Here is a 23,857-nt window from a genome sequence, read left to right on the forward strand (position 1 = left end):
CAAAATGTTTACAATAACCAAATTATTTAAAAAAAAATACTAAGTGTCTAGTTTGGCTGCAGTCAAATGAAAAAAAAGAAGGTGATGGTAGTTGCAACTCATATTCGTAACAAATAGTATACTGTATACAATTCGATATTCAAGTGTTTCAATAACATGACAGGAAATGTTTTTTTGAAAGAGATACATCATCCCATAACTTGCCCCGTCTGACAATATGACTGCCCCGTCCAGTCATATTTGACTGGACTTTGTGTATAAATGGTAAATAGACTTTTTTCTTATATAGTCAGTTTCTCAATTTCAGATTGAATCATTTGCTTACACAGTCATTGAGACACACATGCAAGGTGGTCACACTATAGAGCGAACAGGAGGTTGAGTGTTTTGGCAACGGACACTTCGACACTTCAACATGACCAGTTTGGGGATTGAACTGCCAACATGGATAATAGTATTCAACCTTTCCCATCAACTGAGTCTCAGCTGCAAAGAGTGGGTGTAACTCACGGTGCCAACTTTGACTGTCATGTTCAGTTTTACCCAAAATTTCAAACATTATTTAAAAGAGCCTTTCTATCACCTCGTTGGTCATCAGTCACATGAAAGGAAAATAAAGAAGCAGCAGGTTGTTACAATGCAGATTTGTAACAAATATCATATTCTACAATATTATATGATTCAATGTCAGGATTTAAAGGCTTTACCAGCATGACAAGTTTCCAATTCCGAAAGAATATATAATAAATAAATAAAACAGTTCTATATGACACAATCTGTACGGCATTATAATCATAAATAAATGTATTATAGTTTCAGTGCCATAATCACATGTTTGTTAATCAAGATATTGTAGTGACACTGCAGCATTTAGTTCGTCCTCAGCTCAGTGGGAGAAGAAGAAGCCATAAGTTAAACTAAACACAATTTCACTGCATTTCTGAGTTTTCATGTTTTTCAGAGGCTTACAAAAAGTAACATCATCAAAAAGAGTGACCTTGTGATCTATTTTTTTCTTCTAGCTGAGTGTGTCTTTAGTCTACACTCCAATATTTAGTCTGTCCTCGGGAACCAGGAGATGAAGAACAAGCAGGTGCCGAAGCTGCAATCACAGATAAGAACTGTACACAATATGACAGTGCATTTTGGTTTACAAAACAACGGTTTGATAGAGTGGCTCTATTGTGTTGTCACTTTTCCTCTCCAGCATTTCGGCAGCAAGTGCAGCAACTGGTGCATCCAACAGTAAATACAACTGAAAAACCAACAACCTTGTAAAACAAAATGTCCAAACTGGAAAAAGTCGACTGAGTGGATGGACTGGATGCCAAGATGACTTGCCAAAATGTTAAAAGCTGCATTTAATTTTTCCCTAAAAACCAAATTTTCTGAATAAGTAATTAGATCAGGGATGTCAAACATGTGGCCCGCAGGTCAAAGCCGGTCCATCAGAAAGTCTAATCAGGCCCAAAAAAAGAAATTAGCCAGCTTTGAGGAAATTGTGACATTAACTGCAATATATTGATTTGACCACCAGGGGCGCACTCAAATTTGTATTACTGCATGTATAATCAGTTCAGGTGATCAGGATTCCACAGATGTAGAAATGTGTCTACATTAAAGTTAATTTCGAGATTCTAACTAGTTATTTTGATGATAATATGAACTAGCCTAACATATTTTTCAGCTCCAGCGAGATGTGGCTTAACGTTTCATGCTTTTGATGATGTAAATAGTGCAATACATATCCACTGTGATCTATAAGTTGTACAGCACATGTGTGAATGCTGAACTGAGGCATAATGTTGACATTTCAGCTCTTTTATAACATTTTCAGGTTTCTTAAAAATTATAGTTCAATGTACATTATTATTATTAGATTATAAAATATAATGTAATAAAGTATATAATAAAGTATATAATTATATACTGGTTCAGCCCACTAAAATGAGTTTGACACCCCTGCCTTACATCTTATAGACAGTCATTTTAGTACAGTCCAATAAAGATTTGTATAATTAAATTAGATCACATTTTTCCACAATTGGGACAACATGTATAACTTCCCACATCAGCAACTGTAAACTGAGCCTTAAAACAGAAAATTTACTTTATTTTGTTTTATTATGTTAGATGTTTCATTATTTTGAATAGTATGACTTGTTTCTCTGTCATTAGTTTTTTTTTTCTTATTTTCTTTCCAATGTAATACTTCTTCCCTTTGTTTTCATGCTCATGTAATCCCAATACTTTATATATAGATTCTGACTTAGTAAAGTTCATTTCACGGCATTGATATCAATTGCTGCTGTCATACCTGATAATTAATGTTATTTCCAATAATATATCTTTAGACCGCACAAAGGTAGAGTGGTTAGCACAATTGCTCCATGTCAATGGCTTGAGTCTGAGCTATTGGACCTTTTTGTGCGGAGTTTGTTCATGTGCGTGTTCTCTCTGGGCATGTCTGGCTTTTCCCGGTACTCTGGTTCTTCCTATAAACATGTCTTTGATGTTATTTTGTGACTCAATGCGTGTTTGTCCATCTCTGTATGTCTGTGATGGACTGGTGATCTCTCCAAGGTTTACTCTGCCTTTACCTGTAGTCAGCTGCAATCAGCTCCAGTACCCCAACAACTCGAAGTGGATAAGAGGTATAGAAGAGGGATGTATAACTGTTGTTTTTAGTCTCTACTCATTTAGTTTCAACATGATCTTGTCAGTGATATTTAAAGTACCAAGTGTGCATAACAGATGTCATACAAACAAAGACTGATTTATATTATGGCATGTTTAGATGAAAGATTGCAGCCTAAAACGATCCACGTGTATCTCTATCTGGCTTTACTTTTACTATAAAAACAGCCTTTGCTCATGCTCAAAGATTTTGTAATAATAACTAGTACATAACAAATTGCATCCCAGAGCTGTCTTTTCAGAACGGTCGTTTGAAACTAAAAGCATCAGACACTACATCTGTGCATTAATGTAGATTTTATCAACACAGATTGCTGAAATTATCAGCTGACAATAGCATTGCAAAAACTAGAAAGCATACAGTAAACAGCAATGCAACCTGGGAACTAAAGTCTGAGAAAACCTGCGTTTGCACGTCCTGGAGGACACCACAGCTGTGAGCAAAGCTTTCATGTCATCCTCGGGCTTCGACAGATGCTTCGAGCCACAACAACATCCCATTCTCTCTTCCTGAGAGAGGGGAGAAGCTCAGATCTGGCAGATAAACACTCAGACAGTATGTGAAAGTTTGAGTCAGGTTGTAGACATGCTGGTGGTGAAGTGCAGATTTATGTAAATTCTGTTGGAAAACTCCAGGTCGTAAACATCAGAGTTTATTGAGAAGCAATTCATGGGAACATTTTTGGAACATTTACGTAAGAGTTGACACATATGACACGTGGGCATACCACTATATGTCTTTTTCACAAGCACAGAATATGATTTTTAAAAAACGAAAACATGCAGCATGCTACTTCTAATGAGTGCAAAGTTTGCAGTACCACTGATGCATGAACACAATGCCTGTCAGTATGTGTGTGTGTGTGTGTGTGTGTGTGTGTGTGTGTGTGTGTGTGTGTGTGTGTGTGTGTGTGTGTGTGTGTGTGTGTGTGTGTGTGTGTGTGTGTGTGTGTGTGAGTGGGGGGGTGCAAGCTATTCGACATGCTGTACTAGTTCATCTTGTAAAAGCAAAGAGTAAATCATAAAAAGAAAAGCATTGTGGTTTCTTCTGAACACAAGTGCACTCAGTAAAGGATCTGGAATCTCTCGGACAGTCTGAAATGGCTTTCCTGTTTTCTTTTTCCTATTCGTACAAGGACTTCAGTGGACATTTGCTTGCGATGTGAAGGCAACAGATCAATAACGCATTTCTCCCAATTAATGAAAATGCCCCGGGCGGACATCACTTGACTACTGATGGGATGTGTTTTATGAAGCCCAGTGCACTGCACGGGGCTCAAGGCATAGAGACCGTCGGTGAGTCTGATAACAGTGACATCATTGGTTTTGGCACTTGGGGATTAGAATCAAGATGTACAACAAACAACATAAGAAGGCAAAACAGGGAGTGCTTAGAGGTTAGGGGGAGAGGCCGGAGTTCCGTGTTCAGAAACGGGCCCGGATTCTTTCCAATGGATCTGTGTCCCACATCTTGGGATCCCAACCCTGGAACCAGCCAGTAAAGGTTGGAGGCTCTGCTCCCTGTTTGATGGTGGTGATGGCCAATCCTTTGCGACCAGATGGGTCCGAATCCAGGTACTCTTTTGCTGAATGAAGAAGGGACAAGTGAAACAGAGGCAGGAGACACAAAATAGAAACATGTTAGAATCAAATGTTTAACTCTACTTTGACTTTAACAACCACATCTATTGTGGCTAAAAGTCTTAATGGTAAAAACGGCTGTGTTTAGCTGCAGCGAGAAATGGTCTGATGGGAGTGGTACAAATTGCATGTTATGGGTCATAAAGCCACTACAATGAGTTGAAAGAGCAACTGCAAAGTTATAACGTCATGAAATGGGTGTCTCTGTCAGCTCTTGTGTCGATCATCACTACGGAAGCTTGTAGGAGACTTCTACCATTTATAACCCATCCCACTGGAAAGTCCTGTACTTTTGTTTGGTCCTGTTATTTTACTTTATAGCATCATGAGGTTTTTCTGTATTTTTCCTTTTAATGTGTAAATGATTTGCATATAATTAAATGTATATAGTTGCTCAGCAGTGTGTATACATTAGCAGATGATTTTAAGAGCAGCTAACAGCAAAATTTGACTCACATCTTAAATATTCCTTGGAGTGACTTTGCAAAAAGCTGAAACAATTCTGCAGACTTCAAAAACACACTGTGCCTAAAACCAACAGCGACGAAATCTGACAGTTTACCTGAAGTCTAAAGTATCTCGCGAAAGTAAAAGTAAGCCACATTTGTTTGTGCAACGAACCTATTTTGGGAGCTCCCGTTTTTTCCTCTGCATTAGCGTCATTGCCAATCCAAAGGAAGAGCTGCAGGAGGGAAGAGACAGCCAAAGTGAATCAGGCAGTTTGCTCTCGTGTCTCACAGAAGTCTTCTTCAGCATGTCGATGTTTCCCTGTCAATGTGGTATTTCACATGTTCTCATCCTACCTGGTCCGAGGTATCCAGGAGCATAACGTCATCAGTGGCCAGATCTGTCTGATTGAAATCTCCTGGTACTTCTTCCACCTGAGAGAAAGAGAAGAGACTGACATGAATACTTTAAGGTGCTTCGCGTGGCAACATTTTAAAGTAATTTGCATGAAACCAAGATGAGTTACTTGTCAGAGTTAATAAACAGGTAAGAAATCATAAATCCTTCTCTCAATGCAATCTCTCTCACTCACGATGAGATTTCCAGTTTTGTTGGAGCATCCGAACAGTCGTGGATCTTTCACCATGTTTCGCAGGCTCTTCGACGTCTGGTATTCCTTCTTGCCACCCAGAGCAGACCAGAAATCAGCTGGACACAAACAAAACATTAACAGCCATCAGCTACAACATCTTTGGGTCACTGATGCATCATCTTTTTAAGTCTGATTGAACCAGACCAGGAATGTGACAGTTGGATATGATCTGCCTCATCAGTGATTCATGTAACTAGTTAGAGGTGATGAATGGATTCACACAGTATGCAACAATTAGAAAAAGCTCAATTATTTTAAATTTACACGACATTCAGGACATTTTTAAAGAACAAACCAGAGCTTAGCTGCTTCTAATGTCACAGTTTGATTATATTTTCACAATATCATCCTCACTGGACGGTCACAGACAAACTGTAAAATATAGAAAAAAGATCTTCACCATGCTCAAGTTTCTACTTAATACAGGTGAAAATTAGGTCAAAAGCTGTCATCTTTATGACTGGGGGACATTATCAGTAGGTTAATAAACCCACCTGGCTCCTTGCCCTCAGACACGTTGGCAGGGGAACCTCCGAGAAAGCCCACCACATGCTTGGATGCATCCACCTCCCCATCAGTGGCACCCACTCCACGCCACACAAACAGGCCTTTCGGGGTTTTCAGCACAAACACATCATTGGTGTTCAGACTGGAGGTAGTGGCATCGACCTATGGATGCAGACAGGTGAGAGTTATCAGACTTCATTTATGTGGAACACTTTCCACATCCCAGGAGATGCTAAGAAAAGAACAAGTACAAGAGAATAAAGAAAAAACTAATGGTTGAAACACCATATATGTGCATAAACTAGCTCACCTCCACAGCCCGTGTGGCTCCGGAGGAGCTCTGCCGGATGTGGAAGAGGCGAGTGCTGCCGGCCTTTGCCTGTCCGCCTTTACGTGATGTTCCTCCACTGTGGATGATCATGGGTTTGCCCTGGAAAAGGCTCATCAGGTGGGCAGGCTCCTGACCCTGTGTGACTCTCACCTGTGGATGAGAGGAGCAAACAGATGAAACAAAAATCCCTGAGGGGGCAGTTGATTCCCAAACAACTTAAGTTCAGCCTGCAGGTGAAACAAAAAACTCCATTTGACAATAATGCTGTTTCAGTATAAACAAAAATTTGATGTATACTGCCCTCTTCTGGTTGGCATGATGCGGTTCCATGAACCGGTGCAGAAAATAAATAGACGTTTGTTTATTAGTCCAGTTTGTGTGTGCTTACACTGGCACTTTTAACACTGTATTTATGTTCTTGGCTTGTTTAACTGGAACACACAAGGATTTGTACATTTCTACAGATGGATTGCAAACAGGTTTGTTGAATGCAAACACATATTTTGTATTCTTGTTTAAAAGACCAAAACTTCTTTCCAAGATTTAGACACAAACTACAATCCTCTGTGTCTCCGAGGCTCACAACAGTAAGCATAACAGCTGGTGTTGTGGTTTTCACAGTATTTTAATTATTCTTCACTCTGTCTTGACTAAAGTCGTATATCTACAGACTTCCACCTTGAATTTAAGGCTTTAACTATGTAACAATGGACTTGTTCATTATACAGTGACCAGAGTGTCCCGGCCTGACCTGGACCGGGGATCCTCCCATTGAGTCATCAAGCTTCACTGTGAGGAACGCTGAAGCCGCCAGCTCATCTTGTGTGCACTTCAGCCCCTGCCTGAAAAGGTCACACAGTCATGCACACGCAAACACACACATTCACACACAGCGTCAGATCATTCACTGTTCCCTGTTGCGTACGCGACCTTACACTGCGTGTGTTGGGATGATGCATGTACAGAGTCTGCTGCAGCGTGGACTCTTCCCCAATGAGTCTGTGTCTCTTTGTACCCACCAGGTGTATATGAGGTGCTTCTCCCGAGCTCCCTGCCGGTAGCTGTACAAGATGAGGTAACAGTCTCCGCCATAGAAGTGACCATAGGTGGAGGGATCCGTAGGAACTTTATCACCATCCTCAACTCGCCAAATCTGAACACAAGACCACACTGTTTTCAAACATGTCATCACTCTGTTCATATGTTCCATTTTATTTTATTTTTGAACCACTTGTACCTGGACTTTGCCTTTGCCATCATCCACCATGCAATGCTGAGCTGCCATGGCTTTGTTTGAGTGCAGGCTGGAGGCATCAAAGGGCACCTGTTCAACTTTGGCAATACGGCCGATGGCATAGGCCTTCCTGGGGCCCGTGGTCTCGTCCTTGTCCTTCCAGTCCTCAAAGTATTGCTTGAACAGTGAGGTCTCGGCTCCTGCAGGAAGAACTTGGATCTGCAAGTCAAACAAGGAAAAAAGCGGGATGAACTCAGCAGCATCGTGTGATGTAGACTTATATTGAATGTCTCTCATTGTATATTTTTGGAATTATGTCTCATCTTCACCTGTGTCTTGTTGGAATATCCTTTGTCTTTGATGAACTGCTTCCCGGCATTCATGGCTGCTTTACGCTCACTTAAGTTGGCCTTGGGGCCTGTTAAGAGAACAAGGTGAGAGGGATAAATCGTTAAAGATCAATGTTTCCTTTTGGAAACATGGGGAGAATTCTCTATTGAATACCAGATGAAAGATCCTAACAACGCATGTAGTAGAGGATTAAACTGGGCTTCTCCCATTTCAGATGCTTCCTAAAGACTATAGACTGTAGATCATTTACTTTATAGGACTGTAGAATTCAAGATAAATATATGAAAACAAAAAAATTATTTGGTTACAGTTAAACACATTTTAAAGCTTAAGGATTTATTTTTTTTAATAGTTGAGTAAACCACGTTTTGTGACTGACTCTTCACATAACACTACAATGTTTAGCTCCCATGTTGGTGCAGCTGAGTGTTTTGGACAATGAAGATGCGCTGATAACCGACAAACTGCCTTATAAACACTATCTAGCCGATACAAATAATCCCTATAGAAGTAAGAGATGCAAAAGATATGAATACAATATGCAAAAGCAGTGATGAAGAGGGGGCGGGCAGGACGGAGCGGGTGGAGAAGAGTGACAGGGTTTGGACCTGTGCTGAGGAGAGATTGTGGATATATTGGACAAAGAATGTTGGAGATGGAGTTACTAGACAGGAGAAAAAGTATAAGACCAAAGATGTTGGCAGGGAAGAGGATCAGCCAAAAGACAAAGAAGAATAGATGTAAATACACTAGTTAACTAATTTTGTTCCTTATTTGTGGCTAATAAACAGATATATGTGCGTTAATGTAAAGCTTGTCTTAAAAGTGACGCTGTAGGCACCTTTCCACACAAAGATGTTGCGGTCCACTCCGTTGTCCAGGATGTAGCACTCCTCTGGAGACAACATGGCCTGTTTGAAGGGGCTGGATTGAGCTACGGCAGTCACCTTCATGGAGCCAGAGGCATCTGAGATCTACAAACACAGAGAGACAGCGTTACATGCTGACTTTATTTTCTCTGTAACTGCTCAGCACGTCCTTATGTGGTGTAATAATCAGATGGTTTTCTTAATTTAAATGATTTTTCAGAAGCAATCTACATTTTATCGTAGAAGATGAAACATTTTCTGACATGTTATTTACATATTCTGGCCCTGAAACTTGAGGCCTGAAACAAACTAGACGGTATAAAAGTCACATTTCATATTAAAACTGCCACACTACATTCGCAAGCTTGAGCTTGACTTGTTTTTCTATATTACTGGCTTTTACTTCAAACTGACATGGCTTTGTAGTCTAAGTTATAAAACCTTTCTACCGGTCTTCAGTTTGACTCATCAGACGATCACTTGTGTTTCTCACCATGTAGAGGGAACCCTTCTTCTTGTTGGATATTTCCACAGTGTCATCAGGAATACTGGGAGCGATGGTGGATTTGGGCCCCAGAGCCTACACAACACACAAAACAATATTTGCAATGTTTTTTTCTTCTGATAATTAATTAGTTTGCTACGAAAAAGAGAAATGATACATATACGCAAATATAAACCCTTTCTATGAAGTAGTCAAGGTTTTGCTCCTCTCACTCTCATTAGGCCTCTCTGGTGTTTACCCTGCACTTTTGTTGCTAAAGAAGTGTTTACAAAGCGGCTTCGGCCCGGTAGTTGGCACATGAACAGCGGATTACAAAGGACAGCACAGTGCTTCGTCGTTCCCACGCCGACTAGCGTGCTGGCACTGACGTGCATCAGTTACACATATAGCTCCGGCTCTCAATCGACCACGTCTGAGGTCAAAGTTTACTGGGAAGCACTAGAAGAGGAAGATGGGTGAGGAATGTGCATGCTGGACCTCCAGGATTGGAGCTGGCTCTTCCCCTTCCTCCACCATGTGAAGATTAGCTCTGCCGTTTCGCTCATTATCTCGGATGTCGATGGCGACCTGGGAGGCCTTCAGTCGCTCGAACCGGTTGGACTCACTGCCACACCAGTGATAGATGTCCTGCAGGAGAGAGGAACACAATACAGGAATGACTAATGAGCAGTCAAGGACAACTTCATACTACAGGTATATCCCAAAAAAATAAAATATATATATATATATTCCATCCATCCATCTTCCAATTCATATTCAGGGAGAACTGGAATCATTCCGAGTTGACTATGGGTGTGAACGTAAGCCAAAGCCTCCAAAGGTGGCCAGTCCATCACAGGGCAAACGCATAGAGATAGACAGTCACTCATACAGGTAGATCTTAATCAAGCCAAACCAGTAAAACCCCCAAAATGTATCCATCTCTCTCTCTCTCTCTCTCTCTCTCTCTCTCTCTCTCTCTCTCTTGCTCTCTCTTGCTCTCTCTTGCTCTCTCTCTCGCTCTCTCTCTCTCTCTCTCTCTCTCTCTCTCTCTCTCTCTCTCTCTCTCGCTCTCTCTCTCTCTCTCTCTCTCTCTCTCTCTCTCTCTCTCTCTCTCTCTCTCTCTCTCTCTCTCTCTCTCTCTCTCTCTCTTGCTCTCTCTTGCTCTCTCTTGCTCTCTCTCTCTCTCTCTCTCTCGCTCTCTCTCTGTCTCTCGCTGTCTCCCTCTCTTTCTTTTTCTATTAAATAATAGACATCCTGAAATTTCTTTTCTCTTTCTATTTTTTTAGGCACATTGTTTCTTTTCAGACTTATGGTGAGAAAACTTTGCACATCCCGAGCTGCACTTATTCTGCAGCCTTCAGCCTGCATGTTTTGCATGTACAGGGATAAAATGCAAACTCCACAAAGATATGCACATAAGCACACATTCAAACTAGGTGCTGTTCCAGTGCTACCCACACACTGTCATTTGGTACTAATAGTTTTTTTGGTTTTTTTTATAGACACTATAAACAATGCTCACCTTTCCCAAGTCAATGAGGAAGCAGTCGCCCTTGTTGAAGCTGGCCCAAGTCATGTTCACTTCTGTTGCTCTGATGGCCCGACGACCTTTCACATGAAGCAGGCGCTTGACATCCACTCCATTGGTTACCACGTGCTTGAAACCAGAGGCCACACCACCTTTCTGTGACAGAAAAGGTTTTACAGAAATTTCTTGGTACAAGAAATATTCTCAGAGATTGAAATTATATTACTGTTGCACAAGCATTACATTTCTCAGTTTATTTTGTGTTGGTGTGATTGTGAATGAATTTGGGAGCAATTTTTAAAAAGATAAATAAAACTCCTCTGGTATGTGCAGAGGAAGACAATTTATACTGGATGTTTGCATAGGACGACACAATGAGGAGGCTTATATATCCAAAGGTTCAGTTACAACCACAACACGTAAACTAAGTGAATTAGTAAGTCACAAATGCACAAATGTTTGAGGTCAGTCATGAGGGGTTAGATGGTTTCATGAGGCACAGAGAAGGTGAACAGATTTTAATACAGCACTCTAAAACCTCAAAGAGAAAAGAGTTGTAAACTGAGCATCGGACAATGAGGTCAGCATGTGGTACAGCAAACAAAGACATGAAATCTTTTGGTAAGGGGATAAAATGATGCTTGCTTTAAGACAAATGAGACTCATGTCTGTTCTGTGCAAATGTGTTGTACCTGACGACAGGGAGTGTCACGCAAAGAGCCGCCCTCGGTGAAGCCATTAACAGAAAAAAGTGTTTACAAGGCATGCAAATTAGACCAGGAGCGCCATAAATACTCTTTGTAATGGTTGAGAGGAGCAATGTCACCCGCCATTACTTTGGTGGGTAATATCTGAAGTTATTTGTCTCTTTATGAAAGCAGTTGGTGTTACTCCTTAACTTTATCCATTGCATCAGTCAGTCCTCATCCTCTGCAGCGAAGGAGTCCTGTTTAGCATCTGGATGAATGGCTATTTAGACCTCAAAATGAAAACCACACTCATACTGTCCATCTTAAACTGAGTCACAATCGAATTTTCCATGGCAACAATGTGGGCTCTGTTTATTGGCGAAATTGTTTCCATACAGTGGGATTACCAAAACTATGGAGACGTGGTGAGTTTTGGTGGGAGCACAACAGTGTGAGTGTGCAGACAAACATGTGCGGCGCAGAGTTTCCATCCTCCAACAAAAGCAGTAAACAAGCATTTGGGATAATTACGTTCAAGTAAAACCGAGGAAGGGGGATGGATGTTTTTGAGGGAATGGGAAACACATGGCTGGTAAAAGTGGCTCCACTTGAGCTTTAAAATGTCCTCCTTTGACTGGGCTGGTTGCTGAGGAGGTTTTGGTCGATCAGACACACCCCAAGCTATAAATGGCACATGTGGTATGCTGTGTTTCTTCTGAACTTCAGACTCATCAGCTGAGCGGCATGGCAAAGTTCAAGAGGTGCAAACAATCATTAAACCAAGAAGAAACGTCTTGGTCAAAGTCACAGTTTATGATTCCATGTGTGTATTATTAGCAGAGGCGACAAAAGTACTCACTGAGGTAAAGACAAAAAAAACAACAGACACACAATCTTGTTGGACTTGGTATAAAACACAACATAAGTAGTTGACTTTTAATTAACTTTCTTTTTTTAAATAGAAACGGAATGTCTTGGGCTTCAGAATTCAGAATCAAAATTAAGTATGACTACATGAACAAATGAAATGAAATGATAATCCTTTCATAGTTGTCACTTCTGAATGTTAATGAGAGATATGTTCACTTTATATTCTATTTATCAACAACAGACTGACAGGCCAAAGAGAGTCATTCAGAGCTTTGTATGGTAACCGCTTACACTTTACTGGCAAAGACAAAAGCAGAGAGTATAAATGTCAGATGTTTTAATTAAACAGTATCCACCTGTCACTACCTAACCAGGATCTAATGCTGTAAAAGCTCAGATATGAGTTTCATTATCTTATTGATAAGAATAGATTACAGGCTTTTTGTTTTAGATTAAGGTTTAAAAAAGTGGATATTTTCCATTTGTGTATATCTCGAGTTTTCAGGTCTAATATTCAACTGTGCTATATAACAACAACACAGATTCCTTTGAAAAATTGATGCTACTGGCTTGTCAACTGAGCCAGGTGGTTGTTGTTAACGAGCAGTTAAAAAGTTTTAAAATCCTGCTCCTCAAATTCATTGGATGACAGCAAAGTAGACACGCTATGGGAGGAGCAGGCGGAACCGGAACATGACAGTGACAACAGCTGGAGCCCAAACCTGCGAGGAGGAGAGCTGTACAAGGGACAGGCCAAACTGAAGACTGCAAACTGTAGGGCTCAACTGTTAAGCTGTTAAGATCCCCGGCGTGTGTCTCATCCTGTGTGCAAATTATGAGTCGTGTAAAAGTTTTAGATATCAAAAAGTGCTGCTGTGTGGGTTTTTTTTTTCTTAAATTCAGTAAAATAGAGAGAAATCATTTAAAATGCCAACGTTCCACCACTGACACATGTATAGCTTAATAGGCACAGTTTATAAAAGGATGAATTGTTCTTCAGGGCATATTGCTTTCAACAAACTGGTGCATGCTTTTGTAATAATAGAATTTTAAAATAACTAAGGATGTAATAAAACCCATCTCTTTCAGTCCTGCTTTGGGCCACCCAGGTTTGGATGCACTGATTGAAGTGTTTTTATCCGGACAGTGACATCACACATCCAAAGTGTCTCGAAAAATGTCTGTGAAGCTCACCTGGTACTTGATGCCTGACTTGAAATACCCCAGAAATGTGTTGGACTCATATTTCTGCATCTCCCTGTACTGCACCGGCCCACCACCCAGGTAGTCGTCCAGCTGTGTGGCAAATATCGCCAACGATCCACCCTCATCCTGCGAGCAATCATCACCTGCAGCACACACGCATTCAACAAAAAAACCTTTAATTTCTTCACACTGTTGCGACAGGATGGAGCTTTAAACGGGGTAAACTGAAGCACTTATGTCCGTCTGGGACATCTGACTCAGAAATGGAGTCTTTAAATCACATTATCCACATCTGCAACTGGTCATCTTTGTATCCTGCTATTACAGCGAGATGGTGCACAGCATGGCTGAAACTGTTTCATATTCAATATGAAAAAAGTTGATCTCGAACTGAGGGATTAATTATGTTCCCATGTTATTTTTTCTTGGGTAACATCTTCCAGATGGTTTTAGTCTGTGTGCTGGCACCAAGATGAGAGTTGGCAGTCCTGGAGGGACAAGTGCCTGTCTCCTGTGGCCTAGAGAGGTTTTCCAGATGTGAGTCATGCAGCGGTTTTAGGTCTCAGTTTTTGGTTATGCAACTGGAAATTAACAGAGGCTTGGAAAAGACTTTGTGTTCTCTGAGACTGACTGCGTGTTCTGTGCAGGCCCAAGCAGGAATTACACTGAGAGAAGAGCACAGAAGTGTGCAGCAGAGAACTGATTTGACTTTCAGGATAGCAGATTTCATCTACTCACACTCACACAATAGTGGACGTTCTTGCAATAAGATGAGAAGCTTTGCTCTGAAAAACTCACGGCTACAATTATGTTGAAGTTTAAGCCATGAGAATTCTGTTCATCAAAAGAGGAACTTGGGAGAGTATAAAACCATTTATACTGACACAGAAAGTGATAAACCGCAGTATGAGAGTAATGAGGCAAATGAAACAGAAAAACGTCTGCACAAACTCAAGAACATGGGGGAACAAATGATAATATTTAGGGAACAAGTTAGAATGGTTCTGTAAAGAAAATGTCAAATGCAAGCCTGTTCCTGTTTTGTAAGGATCGCCGACACCTATTTCATGTTGAAACAGAGATATGTCTGCAACTAAAAGCCCTTTGCCATGAAAGATTATTATATAACACTTAAAGCAGTTGAAATGAGATTATAACATTGTGACAGCTCGAACATAAAGCCACAGTCACTGACATGTGTGTCCACATCTTACCATGCCACATGTGTATGTTGTATGAAGGTGCAGAGGTGGTGAAGAGCAGCAGGTAGGCGTCCCCACTGTAAAAGCTGCCATGCAGCTGTTTGGGAACTGGCTTCAGGTCCATGTTCTCAATGCGCCACACCTGCAGTCCTGGCGCCTTCCCAGCAGTTTCAAACTCCTTATGGCAAACCATGACGGCTCTGACACACACAACAACACGGAGACAGAAGAGGAAAGTATGGAAAACCAGAAGGCCAAAGGCACACACGGAAAAAGTCATGGAGTGATTTCAATGTTTTTGCATCGGAATATTTCACAGCAAATGGGGCTTTGAAAAACCTAACTTGAATCAGGGTGACCAGAAAAAGAAAGGGCATATCAATCATATATTTTGATTTTGTTATGGCTTCAGACCGTGTTTCCTGAAATAAGGATGTTTTTAGCCATGTGAGGGACGCTTACCCACAGTGCTTATACATACATCTTGTCACAACATGGTGTTACATGTTGAGACCAAACCAGAAAAACTTGTTTTTCTTTTGAAGTTCGACATGCTATGCTTCTCCTGTCACTATTATTAATTCAAATGAAGGAACCATGAAGGGATTTTCTTATATTAATGAAGTCAGACATTTAAAAAAAATTAACTTTGTTTGTTTTACATTAATTTTAATATAAAATTATATTTTAGTGGTAGCAGAAGTGTAGGTGTTTAATATTTCCCATACCTTATCATTGCTTCAAATCACATCAATTTTCCAAAAAATAGCTAAGATAAGTTTCAGGTTGTTTCAGATCAATTTCATGTCAAATGCAATTATATTATTCCAAGTGAAAATACAGGAGTAAACCTACAAATTGATGGAATAAAGCATGCTTTTGAATACGTCAACCAGACTGATGCAGGAACTTTGCACCCTGATCTGCAGATATATGATCAGTAAATCAACACTTGCCAAAACAAACAAGACAATAACCCGACACACACACACACAGTAAGCTACACCGCATGACGGGCATGTTCTCCCTTTTAAAATATGCTGTTTCTACAAACTAATTCAGCAAATAAACTGCAACACAATCTCCCTACATTTAGATTTACAGTAAGAATGCCTTTGCCTCACCAAGGCTGAAAGACTTTTAATATCGCCATTAGCCCTGATTACACAAGAGCAAGATCACGTGTGTGTGTTTGTGTGTGTGGCAGCAGGATTATTGCTGCAGTGAGGCTGACGTCGTCTGTGATGGCACAGCCCTCGACCACGTCCACTTCCTCCTCGGTGCTGTAAAACACAGACCTTACTCTTCATGCACCCCCCCCCCCCCCCCCCCCCCCACCCCCCCCTGCCATACACTGGTAACTCCAACCTACACTTGGCTGATTGTCTGCAAGGTGTATTTAAAGGATTACCTCGCATCCTTGAGAAAAACATGTCAGCCACACCAAACACCTATAATCCAAACAAACCCCATCATCATCACCATCAGAAGCAGAGTTTGCTCAGCTGTGTGTTAAGTGAACGGCCTGCAGCTCAGGTTTCAGTGATGGAGGAAAACACCCAGTGGACTTCCTGCAACGGGCTGGCTGATCAATAAATGCTACATCAGTGGGCAATTCTCCAGAGCACATAAGATTCATGCACTTTACTTGTCTGGAATCAGATGAACCAGTAATAGCAGTAATGTGACACAGTAATGAGCATAACACAGCAGGCCAGAGGGGGGAAGTGCTGCAGAGAGTATGTCTGGCTTTATTCAATTTGCTGCTTCCACGAGTTGCTTCTCTACTGCTGATCCAGCACAATGTAGTTTGTGTAGGGTTCTCCTGTACATTTATGTTAAAATGGGTATTTGAGTCCAGGAGTCCTGCATAACACTTCCATTTATTTCCCCAATCTTTTTTTTTTTTATCTTTTTTTTTTATATAAAGCATTAACTACTACTTCCTGCAGAATCAGCTGGCAGCTCATTTCTGCTGCATTTCATTCACTTAACAAAACCGCCAGAATGACACCAACAACAAAGGTCTCCATAATAACTGACTCAACATCCCGTCTTTCCATTAGAATATGTGAGGTTGTTTCCTCTATTTTCTCTCTCTTGGCTGCAGTGACTCAGGAAAGAGACGAGATGACAGACCTCCCACATCTGGAAATTCACTCACTCACTTTTTTTTTTAACATTTACCAGCTAAATCAAAGACCAAAAGAAAGAAAAAGAAGTTCACTGTTCATAGTAACAGCACGAACCGTCTAGCCTGGATCATAACAATTGCGCACAATGTGAGATTGATAAAAGTCCAGATATGCGGGAGAACAGTCCCGACATGTCCATGTACCTGGTTGACAGTGAACTCACAGTTTGCAGGATGAATCACACCGGAGAGGAGAGCAGATGGAGGTCGGAGATGAGATGAGGGAGTGGAGCGAGTGAGACGCGTCTTGGTGCTTTAATGTGTTGTAAAGGAGGAGGAGTGTCCATGCATGGCTCTGTCTGCCTGCACTGATTGGTCCACTGCAGCAACACTGGGCCACACTGTGCACTCATGGAATGTTTTCAAAGTTAGGGAGTGAAGCTTTCACTTTTTGGTGCCTGTACGTGAACTTGACTGTGAGCTGAAGTTTGCCCACTGTCATGGTTTCCCTCTTTTTTTTTTTTTTAGGATTTGCTGGGATTAATGTCTTCAACTTTTATCTATTGCAAGTGAAACTCGTGAGGTGAACTCTAACTTAGATGACTTGTAATTTTTACTTTTCTTCAGATAGTCTTTAATCTGTATGGATAGAAAATTCAGTTTTGTCACGAATCAGGCTTGTCAGAGGTTACTCATGTTTTAATATGCCGGAATTAATCTCTCTCCAACAACTAATGGTACAAATGTAACTTTAAAAAAAAAAACTCGTTGGAAATGATGCCTCTTCTGCAACAAGTGGAAAAACTTGGCCTCATATCAAGGGATCATTTTGGATAGACTGTAGACTTACTGAGTTTTTACAATAAAATATATTGCTAACTGTTTGCATAAGAGAGAATAAAAAGATCAACAGGAAGCCTGGAAAACTGAAAAACTTCCCTGATGAATAGGTGCCTTCATAGAAAGTCATTTCACCTGTTACACTGTTTAGTCCCCGTAGAGTTTATTCTATGGGGACAGTGGGGGGTCTAGAAGTTAGGGAAGGTTACTGGCTTGAATCCCACCGTGGGTCACTAACTAAGTCAAATCATGTAATCTATGGTGACTCCACAAGGAAGCAACCGAAAAGCACTCAGTTGAAACTCCACCTGGACTCCCTGCCGCCCCTCGGGTGTTGTCATAAGTTGCACAGTGTTTAGATCTGAACCTGTGTCATTGTCGTTGTGTTTAAGAAGTGAAGGCGGGGAAAAAAGAGCAATTGATAAAAGGGTGTTTGAAGTGGTCAAATGTAAAAGCAACAAGCCTCATGTGGAATGAGAGGAAACTGTTGCAGTCGCTGTATCAGAAAAGGTTTGTGTAATTCAGACATGGATTTTGACTGAAATGATGATTTATTTATTGCAAATTCCATTTAGATAAAGAAAAAAAACCCACCTCTTCTAGAAATACCACTAACAATAGGAGAAACCTATAATTTGGACTAGTACTGTGTTATTACGCTTGCTCCAAACACATTATGCAAAGCATGTCACTGCCAGCTCAGAACCTGCTGAGCGGCTCATCATTATTTTTTTCTTTTCTGAACATCAAATCCCTCTCTAAACCTGCAGGCATGTCCACACACAGTCCACACAGTGGGCGGATTCCTCACATCAGAGGCGATGAGCAGCTCCCATGTTTATTCATGAATGTTACTCAAACAAGGGTCACACTATGTATACATCCTGCAAGCAGAAAATCATTTTAGACAGAAGCTTCAGACGTCCGTCTATCTCTGTACCGCTTTATCCAACTTAAGTTTGCAAGGTGCTGGAGCCAATCCCAGCAGTCTGTTCCAGGGAAAACATAGAAAGACAGACAGTTGCACACAGTCACATTCCTACAGGCAATTAGCCTCAATGCACTGTAGGAACATGCACACTTTACACAGAAAACAACCCAAATCCCTCAAAAAAACTTAGGATTAAATTACTGGTTTGGAAGTTGCATTAAAGGAAGGATGGACGGACGGATAGTTCTGTTCACAGATGAAGATTTCAAGCTGTAAAACAGCTGAGTTCAGGAGCTGATCTTGGGAATCCAGCACAAACAAATCCCTCTTGATCTGGTGTGTCGATACCAACTGATTTTCCACTGATTCGTCCAGCTGCTTACGTCTGCCTTAATCTAATGGCTCCACAAAACCACATCACAATACAAGACACAGCAGACCGAACAGCTATCACGAGACTGCTGGTGCTAATCTTGTAACTGTGGTGCTTTTATCCATGTAATTGGGAGTTAGTTAAGATGTTCTCATGGGACATTTCATGAAGACAATTTGGAGAAAAGAAAATGAATAAAAAAATCTCCCTAAAATTACCTCATTTGAGTTTTCATTTTGTCCCAAAGACACCAGATTAAGCTGGTGACGTTGTGAACACTGAGGTGAGGGTTTGTCTGCTTTCAAGTTATTAGATCAGCTGATCAAGGGACCACAGCACGGTTTAAATGAAAAGTGGACTTGGTGACGTGTGCACCACAAACCTAAATATAACTAACATTCCAACAGTGCTTGACAGAAGGCGCTGAATGATTATAAAAACAGGAAACATCTGTGCCACTATCTTTCCATGCACTGGAATCAACAGCTTTCACTATCCATTTTCTTCATATAACCAAGCTAATTTGTGAGGATTTTATCACCAATGTGGAGCAAGCTTCACTACTCTGCAGTCGTGTGTTTATCCACGGGCAGCAGGACCTCACTGGTGCCAGACCGGGGGTCCGTCTCTTTTTGTCAAACAGGACGTGACCTGTAGGCTGGGCAACTGGCCGCCAGAGGCCCATTGTGTGAAGCACACTGACAACGGACTGATGCACATCCTCAGCCACAATGCAACTCACCCAAAATGGATTAGACCCCTCTTATCAGAGGCTTAAATGTCAGTGAAGTTCACCAACATGGATACTGCAGAAAGGTCCTCCCACAATCAGTGAATGAGCAGGAGGCAAAGTAACATGTCAACCATTAATCCAACTTGATCCTTGCACCTACAATCAATTTATATCTCAGAAATTTACAGTGATTGTACCAAATTCAGTGAAGTATTGCACACTTAAAATGTTCTTTGTGTTAGAAGAAAACTAAAAGACCGTACTGTGATGTGGAAGTGAAAATACATTTCATGAGGCACAAGACCAACGTTGTCACAAAGTACATGTTTTCATGAATTACAGCAAGGTTGCTATCCACCTTTATCAGCAACTCCTCGACATTTGAGCATTTTTGCAAGTTGATGGGTGGGTGGGGTTAACTTCAGACACTCAGTTGAACTCTTAGTTTTAAAGGGTTAGTTCCACATTTGCAACAACACAATTATTTGCTTTTATGTGCAGGTTACACATTACCCAGCCCAGTGCAGTGCAGTAAGTAACTGCATCATATGTAAAAGAAACATCAACGTTGGAGTTTGCTCACATGTTCCAGGAAGTGTCTGCATCAGATTTCTGATAGCTGATTTGGAAATAGAGCAACCACAAAGTTGCACATGACACTGTGTGAGTCACTGAGAAGCGGCCACAAGCATCAGCCAAACCAAAAGCTCCAGTCTGCCTTTTTCACCTTAATTAAGAAAAGAAGCAGGATTCCTAATCTTTTTCCCTTCTGTGTGAAGGTTTGGTTCAACAAGGGAAAGGTCAAAAGCGGTGAGCTGCAAGTTGGTGATTGTGGAGCCTCGTAGGAGCAGATAACAATGACCATTACCGGTTGTTTTGCATCGATTTAAGTCAAACCTCACCGCCCACCTGGTTAAAGAGCACCAAGACAAATCTTCTCAAAGTGCACGGCAGTTCAGCTTGAACAAGATGTGACCAGGGTTGGTTAGTGCTGCAGGTCTCTGCCTCCTCTTCCTGAGTGTGAATGGTCAGATACAGACTCCATGGTGACCGGCAGTGAGAAGCATTTATCTCTTTTAGTGCTGTCAAGGAGACTGCCAGCAGCATAAGCATCAGATAACCTGTTTTGTCTAACACACTCACCTCTGGGATAAAAATAGACAGCCAGCCATAACTTCAAATAGTAAATTCAAACCAAGGTGGAATTTCCTACAGATCTAATTTGGTGAGGAAAACACTGAATCAACAGTCTCCTGAATCTTGTGACTCTGCAGCTGTTTGATATTGTTTTGCTATTGAACAGCAGTTCAGCCCACAGAGCCAACATCCTGCTTTTACAATGGCAAAACGGCGATCTGATTGCTTTTATCATTATATTACTCTACAGTTCAGTGCTTTGTACTGCGTGTTGTACTTGCATGACCCAATATGTTGCCATCTGTGGTTAACTCGTGTGCCAGGCAGAGTGTTAGCAACTGCCTCGTTCATCCGCGTGCTTCAGTGTGGTTAACCTGAGCACAGACGTTGAGCCCCGGTTTGCAGGTTCGCCTCTGCGCTTTTATGACAGTTTTGTGCAAACTTTGCTCCACCTTTTAAATCAATGAACAAACAGTCTCTTCTGTTTTGTTTTATTACATGTATTCAAAAACTGAACGAGGAGAAGAAAAAAAAAAAAGTCTTAATTTGAAAATCTTCTATTAAAGATGTAGATTTGCTCTGGTGGACGTTATATTATAATTATTGCACAGAGTGTGTGTGACCGTCCCTCTGTGTTTGTTCCATAATTGACCGGTGACCTGTCCAGTTTGCATCCTGCCTTCATACTTCGTGAGTTCCAGTCCCACATGACCCCGAGTTTAAAGAAGCAATACAGAATGTGAAATGATGGATATACGTATGGTGTACTGAAAGCGTTTAGACCAGAACTAAAAGCTCTGACCGGAACAAGAAGACCACACTGGAGGAAAAACCTGGTTAAATTATTTATCATTTATCTAAACCCTAATCAGCTGGTTTTGACAGGTGAAAAGTGCTTAATGTTGAAGTATGCAAGTGAGAAAATTTATGCAAAAATGGTGAGGAGAAAAGTTTCACAGAGGAACTTCAGCACAGCCAAACTGCACGCGATCCACCACTGACCGAACCACATCCTCTGCTCTGACAAGTTTTCAACAAGTAAAACCTTGCAAAAGGAAACGAGAACAGGAGGGCGGAGATGGTCCTAAAACTGTCTGGTATTGTTGTAGAGAAGAAGAGCCAGTCCACTTTAAATGAACACCTGTAAACCTGCAACATGAGACACACAATGTTTAGTTTGGTTTTGACTGCAGTGTTTGCCTCCAGTGTAAACACACACACACACACACAAAGAGAAAACTGTAATAGGTAGTGAGCCCAGTGGGGCGGAAATGTAAACACTGCCAGCCTGCAATGTCCACACCACACCGTATGTTCGCTGGTATATCACTTTCTGTGTCATTTAAAGCAGTAAAACTACTATTCAATATATCACACAATATATGATTTGCAACTAGTGACCCCACTTCTAAACTGGACTGGAAATGGAAAAAAAACGAAACTTTTTTTTTAATGTTAAGAGCATTGAAGGTTCATTGAAGTATTCAAGTTAATGCTTTTCTTTTGAGTCAGAAAATCTGGAGGGAGCAGCTTGTTATCTTATCTGATCGTAAAGAAAAGGAAACCAGGGAAGAAGGCCAATCCAGCTCAGTTCAAAGGTAACACCTGAAATCACCTCTGAAGCTCATCGAGTAACACTGCAACGTCAAGAAATAAAGTCTGAAAACAAATGTGTTGTTTCTCTTTCAGTGGTTCCAGTGGCCATTTCATGTATTTGATATGTGAACAGGAAAAGGATCCACCCACATCACTCAGGAGGCAGACAAAGGTTGGACCATGGTTATCAAACATGAGGCCGGTTGGCCAACACTTGCCCGCACGAGTCTTTAAACCACCAAGCAAATTGTAAAAATTCCAAAGAAACATTACTTTAACACATTTCTCGTGAGTAGTGGACACAACACTGAGACCCGAGCTGAGATATCGATGATGCTGCCATGAAAGATGGGAAACTACATACTCTCAAAGCCAGAGTGAGAGTTTGTAAAAACATGCATAACGCAACAGTTATAGACGTTTTGGGGACATTTTACTGCATTTTGCACCAGAAGGTTTCATTAAAATGAAACTCAGAGAGACAAACTGGCAACTTGCAATACTGAAGACGAGACACAAAGAACAAAGATGACCTCCAGAAAGGACAGAGTTTGGGAGCTCAGAGGATGGCACAAGGGCGGATTAAAAGAGCAACATAACCAAGAGGAGAATCGAGGTTAATGTACAGTAAGGACAAAGGAAATGTGTTTGTTGATGTAGTATACCTCACAGGAAACTTATGTGCAGAACTCCAGGGTGGTGTGTGCACTTGGAGCAATGACCACAGCCACTCCAAATGTATAAACAATCACACAATTTTATCTAATATACATAGCTTTCAGGTTCATCTTGAAATATTCTTCCTGTTCTGTCACACAGTGTCACACACTGCCTTTTCTCACACTAAGCTGCAGTTTTTAGTTCACTGCTCAACTTCCTGTGCTCTATGTCATTAGCCAACGATAATGACACAGAAGCAAAACCAACACGTCTAGCGTAAAGAGGAAGAGAGGATTTATTTTGAAAGTGACAGCTGTTGTATATGGGCAACAACTGCCTCACCCAATGAGGATGAAACATACCCGTTTGTCTAAAGACATTTATTATTTTTCCAGAAGACATTTAGTAAAAATGTCTTTTTCAATGAAAGAAATATCTTCTTCCAGCTATTAATTACAATATTACAGTAAAGATTGCATCCAGATATTAGTCTGCATCTGCAAATAATTTCTTTCTTCCTTGTGTCTAATAACCGCTGTACCTGAAGTGACCTGTACATGTCACCTTAAATTAAGGCTTTACCATATGTACATTTTCTGTAGTCAAGATGTATTTGCTTTAATGATAACCTTCTTTTTATGAACTATAATGTTAAACACACAGAATTTGAAGAAGGTAAAGCTGGTAACGTGTACTTTTACGGAGGTCAGAAAGGTGTGCGACAACTGAATTACACACATGG

At 41.0% G+C, this 23,857-nt stretch overlaps 1 protein-coding gene across 2 annotated transcripts; it reads right to left on the minus strand.

The window, feature by feature from the left end:
- Positions 1-3,328: 3,328 nt before the first annotated feature.
- Positions 3,329-17,242, minus strand: scinlb (scinderin like b). 2 transcript variants are annotated; one of them, XM_080475630.1, is made up of 17 exons: positions 17,070-17,242; positions 14,724-14,911; positions 13,498-13,652; positions 10,739-10,900; positions 9,712-9,861; positions 9,223-9,309; positions 8,702-8,834; positions 7,839-7,927; positions 7,513-7,728; positions 7,295-7,428; positions 7,027-7,117; positions 6,255-6,425; positions 5,932-6,106; positions 5,378-5,493; positions 5,142-5,219; positions 4,960-5,020; positions 3,329-4,283 (listed from the first exon to the last, which is right to left on the minus strand). In XM_080475630.1, exons 2-17 carry the CDS (start codon positions 14,902-14,904, stop codon positions 4,123-4,125), a joined length of 2,160 nt encoding a protein of 719 aa, XP_080331756.1. In that variant the 5' UTR covers positions 14,905-14,911; positions 17,070-17,242; the 3' UTR covers positions 3,329-4,122. The 2 variants fall into 2 exon arrangements, with proteins under 2 accessions (XP_080331756.1, XP_080331757.1); XM_080475631.1 differs by having other exon boundaries at positions 17,050-17,175.
- Between the last annotated feature and the right edge of the window lie 6,615 nt (positions 17,243-23,857).

Source organism: Lipophrys pholis (assembly GCF_963383615.2).
Source record: "Lipophrys pholis genome assembly, chromosome: 1".
Classification (NCBI taxonomy): Eukaryota; Metazoa; Chordata; class Actinopteri; order Blenniiformes; family Blenniidae; genus Lipophrys; species Lipophrys pholis.